Source organism: Strix aluco, chromosome 17 (assembly GCF_031877795.1).
Source record: "Strix aluco isolate bStrAlu1 chromosome 17, bStrAlu1.hap1, whole genome shotgun sequence".
Lineage (NCBI taxonomy): Eukaryota > Metazoa > Chordata > Aves > Strigiformes > Strigidae > Strix > Strix aluco.
The window spans coordinates 11,757,281-11,769,544 of record NC_133947.1 but is presented as its reverse complement, the minus strand read 5'-3'; the positions used below and the strand labels follow the sequence as shown (position 1 = coordinate 11,769,544).

The window sequence follows — 12,264 nt, the reverse complement described above, 5'->3', positions numbered from 1 at the left end:
CTCTGCTGGGAGTTGCTGCTGCTTTGTGCTGGTCAGAGCACAGAGCTGCTCCTTTGTGGGGTGGAGGGGAGCAGGGAGGGGAACTGTGGTGCAGAAGAGCAGGGGTGCCCTGGTGAGGGTGATGGGCACTGGGTGGGAGCTGAAGGCTAGCCGGTGTGGAAGGGTGCATGAGCTGCAACGCTGAGCTGATAGAAAAATATGTTCCTCTGCTATAAAGTGCCAGAGCTGGTCAGACGGAGGCTCTTTAATGTGCTCTTCATCCTTTCTGGTAATGAAGTCCCTGTTGGCTGAGCAGTGGAGGACACCCATGCCGGGCTCCCTGGGGAGAGGCAGGTTTTTTGTGCAACAGCCACACGGTCCAGGCACCTGCTCCGTAGGGCAAGGCTGGAGATGCTGAGGAACATGTACAACCTTTTCCAGCCTGCCTGTTTGTGAGAAACTAGAGTCAAGTTCGGTAAATTGTTTTTTCATTCCCAGGCTGAGCTGAGGAGAGATCTCAAGAGGTCTTCTCAAAGGTGCCCTTCTTCCCCCTTCCTGGTGCTCCATGTTGGTGCGGGTCCCCAGGACTGTTGGCATCTCAGCGGGCTCAGAGGAACGTGAGGAGGACGCAGACTCCTGCTCCCATGCTGACGGACAGGGAAAGTCTCATGCTCATACCCTGGAGCAGCTGCAGCTTTCCTGCCCCAGAATGAGATGAGGGAAACCACGTTCACAGTTTAAGCAATAAAACAGGAGAGAACCAGAGCTGGAAGACAGGACTGCTCCATGCCGCGCTTGGTCTCTGCAGAGACCTATGGACACACATCTCTTTGGGGAAGACACAAGTTTTCCATAACCCTTCATGTCAGTCCCAGGTGTAACCAGAGAGCACAGCGAAGTGGGATTGCAAAGCACAACAGCCCTGAGAGGCCACAGGGCCCCCCCTCCTAATGCTGCCGTGGCGGTTTGTAGCTGCTCAGTGTGGTTCTCCAAAATATAGCAAGGGACGTGGGGGGCACAAGAGAAAACTCTGCAATCAGATGAGCACCGTGACAGTGGATTGTTCAAAAACATACATACACATACCATATATATATATGCATATGTGTGTTTTCCTAATGCATATCCTCATACGCTCTGTAAGGCATGTGCGTTTGCATGAAGGAGTGTGCAGTATAAATGGATTTACCATACATGAGGAGGGCTGCCATCTCGGAGAGGGGAAGGCAGTTCCCAGGGGGATGTGTGAATACATGTGTTCTTCGAAATCTGCAATTCCTGTGGGGAGTTTTTTTCCCTGTAAGGAGCCCTGGCTCTGCTCAGTCCCTGGATTAAGACACAAGTGGTCTTTAGGTCAGGGAAACTCTATTCCTCAACTGACAACTACAGGGTTTTATTCTTCAAGAAGTGATAAATCCACAAAAATAAAATTAAAAAAAAAAATGTTCCCGCCTCCAGCTTCCTTCTGAATTGTCCTTCTGGGGTCATCAGCCCAGGAGCCAGAGCAACGCCCCCAGTCAGGAGGCAGCAACCCTGCTTCACCAGGGTTGGGACAGCTGCTGAGCATCAGGAAGCAAGTACTGTAATGGCAGAGTTATGGAAAAGTGGGGCCAAAAAGATTTTTTTTTTTAAAAAAGAAGGGTTTGTAGCAGCTTTTAATTTATCTTTTCATTAAAAAAATTATCCCAAGAACTGTTGTCACATTGGAGCAAGTCTGTGTGATATAAATTAATCCTGTCCTTCATGGGGAGGAGAAGGAAGAAGCGCGTGGCGCCGTGGCTAATGCTGCTTCCCCTCCGCCTGCTCTTCCAAGTGGCCGACCTGCTCCGCCAGCTCAGAGACCTTGGCTTGGCAGTCAAGCAGGTTGTCCTTCAGTCCCGTTATTTCCTGAGAGTGGGCAGCCAGGGTCCCGTTCATGTGGTCCATGTAGTCCCAGAGACTGCCCGTGTGTTTCTCCAGTTCGTCCCTGATGCCGTCCAGGCTCCCCGTGACTACACCCAACCTGCCACAGACGCTCTCCACCCGGGCCACCCGGTCATCAAAGTGAGCAATCTCCTGCTGCAGATCATGGGCCACGCTCTTGCAGGAGCTCAGGTCACTGACGATCCTGGCTTTGAGTCGCTCCAAGTCTCCCTTGAGGTTCAGGACACGCCGGTTGCTGAAGAAGAGCTGGGAGCCTTGGTCGTTGACTTTCTCCTGGATGGAGTGGACCTCATCCTCGATCTTCCGCTCGTGCTCATCCAGCGAGGAGTTGATGTGTGTCATGGTGTCCGAGTACTGGGAGACGGAGTCCTTCAGCCCTGTCAGAGACTTGCTCACGGTGTTCAGGTTGATCTTTAGCAAGGTGATCTCCCCTTGCAAAGCCCCCGATGCTTCCTCCTCGATTCGCCGCTGGATCTCCAGGATGGTGGCATTCAGCTTGCGCAGGAGGTCATAGTTGCTGTCCATCCGGAGGAGCAGGTCCTGGTTCTTGTTCTGGCAGTCTTCGATCTCTGTCCGGAAGGTCTCCACATCTTTGGAGGCAGAGGTGCAGCCCAGGGAACAAGTGCTCTCCAGCGTAATGAGGCGATTCTGCAACACCTCCAGTGTCTCGTCCGTCCGTTTCCTCATGCTGGCGAGCTCCCCCTCCAGCACAGGCACCACTGCTCCATCCATGCCCACAGGAGAACTGACATTGTTCAGCTCTCCCACGATGGTCATGAACCTGTCCTCCAGGGTCTGCATTTTATCTTCAAAGGCAGTCCTCATGCCGTCCACCTCTGCTACCACTGTGCCTCTCATGCTGTCCTCTATACCAGAGCAGCAGCTCCCCGTTTCTCTCTCTGTAGCATTGAGTCTGGCTTCTAGGTCCTCAAAGCGCCCTTCAAAAAGGTTCCCTAGGGTGACAGTGGAGATTTCTCCATCCAGCCGTGAATGCAAGTTCTTCTGGGACTCAGAGATGCTGTGAAGGCCTTTCTCAAGGATATTCATGCGATCGGTGAGGTAGTCCAGGTTGCTGCAGCAGCTTTCCACCACCGTCAGCCCTTGGATCTGGGTCTCCAGCTGGGAGATCTCTTTCTTGATCTCTAGCTCCTTCCCATCCAGCGTCTGCTGCAGCCGCAGGTTGGCAGCTTTCTCCTCCTCGCACTGCTGCCGCACCTCTTGGATCCGGAAATCACATGTGGTCTGGATCTTCCCCAGCTTCTTCTCGAAGCCATCAAGCAGCTCTCCACGCAGGTTGCTCAGCCGCGTGTCCACATACTCCTCCAGGAGGTCAATGGAGGTGAGGGGAGAGGGCCGGGTTGACTCCAGCAGGTGCTTAATCTGCCCGTCGTGGTCCAGGACCATGCCACGAACCTCGTGCAGCAAATCTGCCTTGGTTTTCAGCACGTCGCTCACCTCTGTCACTTTGGTCAGGATCTCCCCCACAGGAGGGTACGTGGCGATGTCAGCTTTGTCTGCCACATCCACCAGGCCATCAGGAATGATGCCGAAGCCCACCGTCGAGTCAGGCGTGCCTGGGCTGTTCATCAGGGAGCCGATCATCTTGGTGGTGTCCTCCTGGATGGCCAGCCGCAGGCGGTCCCCCAGGCCACTCACCATGGTGTGCAGGCTGTCATAGGACTGGGAAAGGCGCCTCACCTCCTCCTCCAGCCGATCCAGGCGGTCCCCAAAGAGGCCAGGTAGCTTCCTGCCTGTAGGGAAAGAAATAGAGAGGGCACAGTCAGGGCTGGTGCTCCTTTAATTTCCCTCCTTGGCTATCTTCTAGATTTGAGTCCTTTTCCATACTAACTAACATTAGCTCCTGACGCCTTCTTATTGCCATTTCAGCGAAATATCAGCCCACCTTCCTCCTTTCCTCTACATCTCTTCTTAAGCTGATCAGGAAACCCTCTTTCTTCTTGGGATGAAGCCCTCTGCTCCCAAGTTCAACAGCAGGTGATGAGCACAGCCCAGGGGAGCTTTGTCTTGAGACACAATCTATCAACCCCAAAATTAATGGAAAAATTCTTTAAAGCAATGAGGAAAGGCAATTCTGAAGCAGCATGTTTTGAAAGAAACTAAATTGAAAAACCAAGTGATCCTCAAAGCAGTCAAATATCAGGTCTCCAATCAGAAAGCACATCACCCAAATTCAAAAACCCATATTGGTTTGTCAAATTCATGCCTTGTGCTGGAGCAAAAAGAACCAGAAAGTTTGAGAGCATGCTGGTAGTGTGGTAACCTGGGGATGTGAAGCAGGAGCGAGATCTCACCATACTGATTCTTCTTTGGTCCTGGAAACAGGTCAGGGTGGCTTTTTGGATAGGGAGGAAGTCTGGGGATTGGAAACATCTTTTGTCCAGGAGGCATTTTAGGGCTGGGATGTTGGGGCAGAAGGCCGGGTTGGTCGGTCGGGCTGTCGTGGCACCCTTCTCCCATGAAGCCTGGGCAGCACCTCCAGGCCAGCTCGGTCACTGTCTTGTATCCAATCTTGTATCTGGGTCTGAAGAAGGTGCGGTACCTTTCCAGGAGAGAGGAGGAAGAGAGAAGACAGTTTAGAGAAGCAACCTCAACGTCAAGCAATAGAGAAGAGTGGGATCATGGGTCCTGCTGGGTGTGGGAAATTCGGGCTCATGGGAAAGCCTGGCTGAGACCCATATGCTGCACCTACAGACCATGACCCACCTCCTCCAAGAGCTCTTGCTACACCAGAGCTCAATGTAGCATTACAGTGCCTGTCCAGGGGCACAGCTCATTAACCAGCACTCCAAAAATACGTGTCCATCCTGACCAGGACTGGACCACGAGGTGCAGGTGGGACAGCACATGGTGACAGAACAGTTCAACCCAACAAGGTGGTAACACAACTAGACAACCCTGAGAAACAGCCCAGGGGTGAGGACGGACTATCTGAGCAGAGCCATTATTTATGTATTTGTGGTTTCTGGAGAGGTTTTTTTGCTGGATATTTTTTTAACCTGAGACTCCTATTGTTAGTTTAGAAGAGCAGCTATAAGTGTATTGCTTTGGTCTCTGGCCCGATAGATAACCACTGTGACAGATGCCACACAGTCTGGCAACTTTTGGCCCATGAGAGCACAAGATGAACTTACGGAAGTGATTCCAAAACCCCTGCAAACTCGGATCATTTCCAAGAGGGGTCTGGGCTGCTTGTGGGTGTTTTTGCACTTTGAATTGACCTAGTGGGGTAAAAAAAACCTCTTCTCAACTGTAATCCTGTTCTGAGGCCTCCAGGAGGGTTGAAATACCTTTGGAAAGGTATTTTCTCTATGTGTGGAAGGCATCAGTTTGATGGGAAGCCTAAGTGGCTTGGGCTGGCCTTGCAAGGGAGAGCTTTGGCAGTGGGGCAGCAGAGCCCTGGAGAGGTTTACCAGGGCGATGCTGTGCGGTGTGCACAGAGCAATGGCTCCTTACACATCCTCCTGCCTCTAGCTGGGATGCCTTGGGAGTTTCTCCATCACCAATTCGGGCACAACAACATTGATTCCCCCCATACACAGCAAATAAGGGTGCGAGCCCACTGCCTTGCCCAGGGGGACACTAACACCCTCCCTCTCTGTTCTCGCTCTACCTGGGGTCCCCACCAGCCCAGCGGGGAGGACTCAGCTGCTCCCAGCTCTTCTGTGGCACCTTCCCGTGAGGTGGCGGGGGTGGGGGGGGCAGGACCCTGCCACCACCCGTGCTCCCCCCACCAGCCGAGCTGCGCAGGGCTGAAGACAGTCACCACCTCCGAAACACCAATGCTTTGAATCTGCCTTTTGGAAATTTCCAATCTGAATTTACCGCGGCATGAAAATCCTGAAGTTTGCTGTTCTGCAACAACACGCACAATCGGGCCCTTGTTCTTCTCCAGCATATTTAGCAGGTCTCGGAGGAGGCAGCACAACCGTCCGTGCCGCACGGAGGGGCTGCATAAGGCACTCACACGTATCCCATCACTCAGGGCAGCACATGGGGCTGAGCCCCCATTGTCTGTGTCCCTGCCTCGGTCCTCAGTGCCCCCGGCCCAGGCTGCAGCCCCCAGGCAATGCCACTTCCACACGACTCCCAGTGCAATACAGCCACCTCCGTATGTACCGCAGGGCAGGAGGAGAAAGCAAACCCACATCCTCTGTTCTTTGAATCACTTCAAAATTTCTCAACATCAACAATTTCCCAAAGGCATGGAACAGCTTCAAAACAAGATCTTCTTTTTGTTATTCCTCTTCACAGATGCTGCTGAGTTTCTATGGTCTTTCCTTCTGTCTTAAGTGTGTAGAAACCTGCCTGGACATACTGCAGCAGGAGAATGCTGCACGCAGCCACTGTCAGGGGTGAAGTGAGGATGAGGATAGCATCCAGAAGGCAGGGCACCTTCTCTGTGTCATGCCAGCCTCTGCACAGGAGCCTGCAGCCCTTCAGCACCTCCGAACCCTTCTCCCCCTGCTCCAAATGGTGACGAGGGGAAGTACTTTTTGCAGTTGCACAAACATTAGATGATAGCCCCAGCATGTGGAAAAACCATGTTTCCCTCTCATGTGTGGATGCAGCATCTGAGGCTGTGCAGCTCCAGCTGCTTTCAGAAAACACCCTGGTTTTGCCCTGGTTTTGTTTGAAGGGCTGGAGGGGCCAAGCAGAGGACACCACGGAGATGGGAGAGGCTTTGGGGATCTCCTCCACGGGTACCAGCAGCTGCAGGATATCCTGAAGTCCCCAAATGCTGCTAAAGCACTTGTGATGGGAGAAAGGAAAGAACAAGTCAGCGAGTGGGTCCAATGGCCTGTCTCTGCTGGGAGAGGCTGCGTGTGGAGCCCGTAGCACTGCCAGCACCTGGTGAGTCCCAGCCGGCTGCAGCGCCGTGTGCCGCTGCCAGGCTCTGACAAAAGCCCCTCTCAGCCCGGTTCTCCTCGGTGCTCAGCTCTGTCGCTCTCAGTGGGCCCGGGGAGGATGTAGGAGAGCAGCGTTTCTGCACAGAGCAGCATCCCCGGCTGCAGGCTGTGGAGGGTGGTGAAGCACAAAGCCCCAGCTGGCCGCCCTGCCCCGGCTGCATCTCGGGCTGCAGCATGGTGGGGGCTTTCCCTCCACCACTGACAAGGTGGCAGAGAGTTTTGCAAATATTTTCCTGGGGCAGGAAACCCTAAGCCATCCCCGGCCACGAACTCAGTTTTCTCCTCCTCTCAGGCAGGCTCTCACCTAACGGACATCTTTCTGCCAAACTGCAGGTCTGTGACAAAACGCTTCCCTGCACACATGCACCCCCCCAGCTTCTCATGTCTTCCTGATTTATTTCTGATGGGGGATAGAGCTCCCTCTCCCTCCTGACAGATCCCTTGCCATTGACTCCCTTGCCATTGACTGCCTTGTCCAGCAAAAGCCCTTCAGCCCCCTTCACTGCCCTCTGGAAAGCAGGGGTTCATGGTCAGAAGGGTAGCACGGGGGCTCAGGAGCCCGAGGAGAGCTGCAACCTGAAGCTGGGAGGGGAAGGGAGCCATGCCCCGGCGTCCCCCGTACTCACAGCACTTTCCCTGGGCACTTGGGTCCCCAGCTGCACTTGTGGTACTCGGCCTTGACGTAGCTCTCAGCCCCGTCCTGCAGCGTGCACGTCACATTGCGCTGCACCACGTAGGCACAGTAGCTCCTAGGGGGAAGCACAGCGAGACACCGTCACCCCCTGCTCCGGCAGACAGCAGCACCCAGCTATACAACCAGTCCCCATGCAGGTCTGCCTGCCCTGCCTGACACTGCTGGCAAGGTCTCGGGGAGAGGCAGGAGCTGGGGGGACCCCCCAGCTTGTGCAGCTGCTGGGGAGGGGGCATAGCCCACCCCACCCACTGGGGACAGGGACAGCCGTGGGGCCCGGGGGAGTGCAGGGAGTGGGGAGGGAGCAAAGTCTCCCAGTGCCCAGCCTGCTGCTGGGTGCACAGGCAAGGGGCAGGCAGGGGCTCCCGGTCCAGCCGGGCTGGGCGAGTTGGCTCCTGCTCCTGGTGGGCACCTTGGCTTTCACCTGCCTTCGCCCAACCGGCTCCGAGAGCCTCCACGGGAGCCAGCGCTGCCCAGCCCGGCTACCTGCCCTCTGGGTGCCAGGGTGCCACCCCCCAGCAACGAGGAGGCTTTTCCTTGGTCCGGGTGGGTGCTGGCATCTCTCCTCTGCGTTAAGGGGGTGCAGCTAAACCCCTGCACCCTCAACACAGCTCTGCTCACCTCGGCTGTGCTGGGCTGTCCACTCAGCCTCGGGCAGTGCCTGGCCCACAATGTCCCTCCGAGCTGGTGGCTGCCCCGTCCTCCCCCAGCTGTGGTCACTCCACAGTTGAGCCCTGCCTGAGAAATCAGTCTTGGTGCTGGGAACAGGCTGAGCACCTTCGCCTTCTGATTTTTCACTGGCAATTTCACTGTCTGCAAGAAACCCAAAGCCCCCTCATGCTGCAGGAGGCTGGGTGCTGAGCACAGTTGATGCTGTCGTGGCCACATCGTCATCAGTGCTGTGGTCACTTGGAGCCTCAGCCCCAGAGCTGGGCTGTGCTTGGCACAGCATGGTCTGGGTGGCGAGACAGGCTGGGAGGACAAGCAGAACCCCAGCAGCAACAGCAGTTATGGGAATAGCATCCCAGAAATAGCCTCAGCAGTGTCTGGCAGGGGTGGTCTGTCCTCCTGCAGTTCCTGGAGTGCTGCCAGTGCCAGGGCCAGCCCAAAAGCCTTCAGACCTTGCTGTGGCTACTGTCACACTCGGACCAAGTGTGATGCTACAGAGATGCAGGCTGGCCACTCTGCGGGGCTGCAGCATCACAGCTCTCTCTACCATGGAGGCAGGGACACGATCCAGCTCCCAAGCCAGACGGAGGCCAGAAACCTCTTCAGATCCCTTGGATGGGTGGTGCAAGGAGCAGAGCCTCTTCCCTTCTGCCATCGTGCCTGCAGCTTGGTGCCACAGGATACCAGCCAGCTCCAGGCACAGGACCTCTCCTGAGCTGAGCAGCAAACCCAGGCACTGAGGATGAGGTGGCCGGGAGGAAGGCTGCATGGGACGGATGTGGGAGCACTGGTGGGACAGATGGAGGCCAAGGCTGTTCCAGCTGAAGGCAGGACTGCTGGCAGGAGCAGATGGACTAGGTCCACAGGGGCAGAGACAGCAGGGATGTGCGGCGAGACAGGGATTAAGGGCACAGGGATGCAGCAGACGGCAGAGCGGGAGGAGAGGAGGGCACAGGCAGACAGTGCAGAGCTGAGCCGGAGACGGAGGGTCAGCAGGACGGAGCAGATGGGCCGGCGCAAGCTGCAGGTGCAGGGAGGTGTTCAGTGAGGCGGGAGGACACGGCTCTCCCGGTGAGCTGTGGTCGCTGCGGCTCAGCTGCCTGGTCGCAGGCTGGGAAGCAGCCACAGCCCCGTGGTCACCATTGCATGGCCTGCAGAGAGCAGCCTCGGGGCTGACCAGAGAAACGAGCTGCAGAGCCTCAGCCCAGCTCCACGGGCTCGGCATGATGATGGTCTGGATGGCATTGAGACATCTCTGGCAGGTGGAGGCAAGGGAAGGGATTGGGACAGTCACAATGGAGCAGAAGGGTTTGGGGAGGACTGTGGTGTCTCCTGTTTGAGGGAGTGAGCATGCACAAGTGTGAGCGTGCATGCACATGGGGGTGGGTGTGCGCAGTCCTCCCCAGCCCCGCCACTGTCACCCTCTGGGAACAGAGCAGCAGGGCTCTGGCTCTCCCTGAGTGGGGAAAGATAGGTGAAGAAGGAACAAGCACTGATGGCAAACACATGAAGACAAAATACATCCCCTACCCATGCCAAGGACCACCATAAACCCCCAGTGCCCCTGGTCAGAGGCCCCGAGCAGGCTTCTCCACCTCCAACAGCCCATGTGGGGCAGGAGCTCCCTCGGTGAAGCAGCAAGGTGCGAGCAGGCTCATCCTCCCCCGACACCCCGGCTCTCCCTGCTCCCTCCCAGCAGGGAGCCCCTGACCCCAGTGCATCCCCCTCGCTCCCCCCAGGAGCAACACCAGCACCTCTACCCCAGCCCCCCCCGAGGGCTCTCTTTGCTCCCCTGGGATGGGCACCACAACTGCCGGCAGTGACCAGCATTTCCAGCCTGCCCAGACGCAAGCAGCTCTGCCCTGGCGAGAGGCTGCCAGGCACAGTGTGCAGGAGTCTGTGCTCCTCCAAAAGTGAGTCATTTATCCGTGCACAGGGCCACGCGAGAGCGAAGGCCAGCCACTTTGCTTAGCTGGAGGGAAGGGAGATCATGTGTGTGTGTGCATGTGGAAATTTAGAATCACTGTCTATCCATAAATCCAGGATTCGCTTACAAACACACTGCAAACCCCCTCTGTAAGTAAGCTAGTAGCCAACACGGGCAGATCTACTAGCCACTACTAATAAACACTACCTACCTGTGACTACTTGGGTTAGGGTGGTTTTGGCTCGCTCTCCTTCTCAGAAACCCCTTTCCCTCGCACCCACCTGTGGCTAGCAGTTTTATAGCTCCAGCCTGATGTTTTAAGAGTGAGCAGCTGGAAAATGTTACGGGTTTTGGAAAGCGCTCACTGGCACTGCCAGTATTGTTCGTCTCGAATGTTACTTTATTCATTTCAGCTTGTTCATAACACCACATCCTCCTCTTTTCAAAGAAGCCCGACTGAAACGGTTCTTAGCAAACAAGGGAGGGAAGGGAGCCCCCCCACCAATGTAACAGCCTTCTTGCAGTTGAACGGAAAAAGTCTATAGTATGTGTAAAGCCCACATTCCTCCTCTGCTTGAGCTTTCCAGGTTACTTGAAAACATATTTAAACTCTAGTAAGTCTGTGCTTTACAAGCACACGAGCAAATTCCCTCCAAACCAATCTATGCTTCCATACGTAGGTCTGCGCACTGCCATCCTCCTCTCCTGCACATCACGGCCCCGCACCCGTGTCCTGCAGAACAGGTACATGCACCCACCCCACAAACACACACGGGCACCCCGTCCCCACCACCCAGCCCTGTCCCACACGGGACTGCAGCACACACGTGTCCCCCCTCACCCAGCCCGCTCCCTCCTGGAAACACAACCCCTGCGCCCCGCTGCGCGGAGCAGCCCCCCAGCCTCGCTCCACACGGACGGGGTGCACTGAGACAGAGGGACACCCCTGCCCTGCACAGGGCCCCCCCAGCCCTGCACGCCAGCCCGTGGCCAGTGCCCAGGGACCGCTGGCCACTTAGGGATGCCCACAGCTGGTACCCAGGGACTGCTGGCCACTAAGGGATGCCCACGGCCGGTACCCAGGGACCGCTGGCCACCAGCCAGGGACCACTCTCCACCAAGGGATGCCCGCGGCCGAGCCCTGGGGGATGGCACCCATGATCGGTACCGGGGGTTGGGTACACCCCAAGGGGTGCCCACCGCAGCCGGTCCCCCGGGGCTGCTGTCTGCTGAGCCCAGACGCGCGGCCGGTGCCCGGTGCCCGCGGTCTGTGCCCGGTAAGGGATGTCCGACGGGAGGCGGTGCCCGGAAAGCCCCGGCGCGCTGCCGGTACCCGGGGGTCGACGCCCGGGGGCGGCGCCGGCTCCCGGTGCCCGCCGGATGGGTTGCGCGGGCGCGGACGGGGGCGCGCAGAGGGTCGCTTACTTGTGCTTGCCCACGGGCTTGCCGGGGCCGAGCTGCGGGCTGGAGCCGGCCGTGTAGAGGCTGTACCTGCCGCCGTAGGGCAGGGGGGCGGCCGCGGGGTAGAAGGCACCCTTGGCGTCGGCGAGGGCCAGCAGCGTCCCCAGGGAGAGGCAGGCGAGCAGAGCTCCGCGGCGGCGCAGCGCCCGCGCCCGCCGCATGGTCCCGGGCCCGGCGGCGGCGGCGGCGGAGCGGGACGGGACGGGGCGGGACGGGGCGGCCGCGGGCCCCGCCGGGACAGCGCTGCGGAGGGGACCGGAGCGCCGCCCGCTGCGCCGCGCCCTGCCCTGCCCTGCCCTGCCCTGCCCTGCCCTGCCCTGCCCTGCCCTGCCCTGCCCTGCCCTGCCCTGCCCGGCGGCACACGCTGCTCCGCCGCCCGCCCGACCCCTTTTGTACGGCGGCGGCGGGGGCGGGCCGCGCTCCTCCTCCCGCCCTCCCACAGCCGTCGACCCCGGCCCCGCGGGCGGGGAGACAAAGCGCACCCCCCCCTCCACCCGACCTCCCCCTCCCACCCCCCCCTTCCAACATCCCCCCCCTACCCCGCGTAGCCCCCGCGGTGCTGCAGCTCGTCCCGCGCAGCCCCCGGCGGAGCCCGGGCGGGGAGCGCTGCCGGGCCGGGCGGGGAGGGGGGGGTGGCAGGGGCAGGGACACCCTCCTCGGCCTCGGGCCCAAAGCCGCCCCGTCTC

At 58.2% G+C, this 12,264-nt stretch overlaps 1 protein-coding gene across 1 annotated transcript; it reads right to left on the bottom strand.

Moving 5' to 3' along the window:
• Positions 1-1,758: 1,758 nt before the first annotated feature.
• Positions 1,759-11,753, bottom strand: EMILIN3 (elastin microfibril interfacer 3). The gene is made up of 4 exons (XM_074843420.1): positions 11,543-11,753; positions 7,457-7,579; positions 4,215-4,462; positions 1,759-3,653 (listed from the first exon to the last, which is right to left on the bottom strand). The coding sequence occupies exons 1-4, from the start codon at positions 11,737-11,739 to the stop codon at positions 1,759-1,761; spliced, it is 2,463 nt and encodes an 820-aa protein (XP_074699521.1). The 5' UTR covers positions 11,740-11,753.
• Positions 11,754-12,264: the final 511 nt, after the last annotated feature.

Excerpts from the sequence above, each read along its gene's own strand:
- EMILIN3 (XM_074843420.1), bottom strand. The coding sequence starts at position 11,739 with ATGCGGCGGGCGCGGGCGCTGCGCCGCCGCGGAGCTCTGCTCGCCTGC. Across the intron at positions 7,580-11,542 it reads AAGCCCGTGGGCAAGCACAA|GAGCTACTGTGCCTACGTGG; the intron begins GTAAGCGACCCT and ends GCTTCCCCCTAG. Across the intron at positions 3,654-4,214 it reads ACCAAAGAAGAATCAGTATG|GCAGGAAGCTACCTGGCCTC; the intron begins GTGAGATCTCGC and ends CTTTCCCTACAG.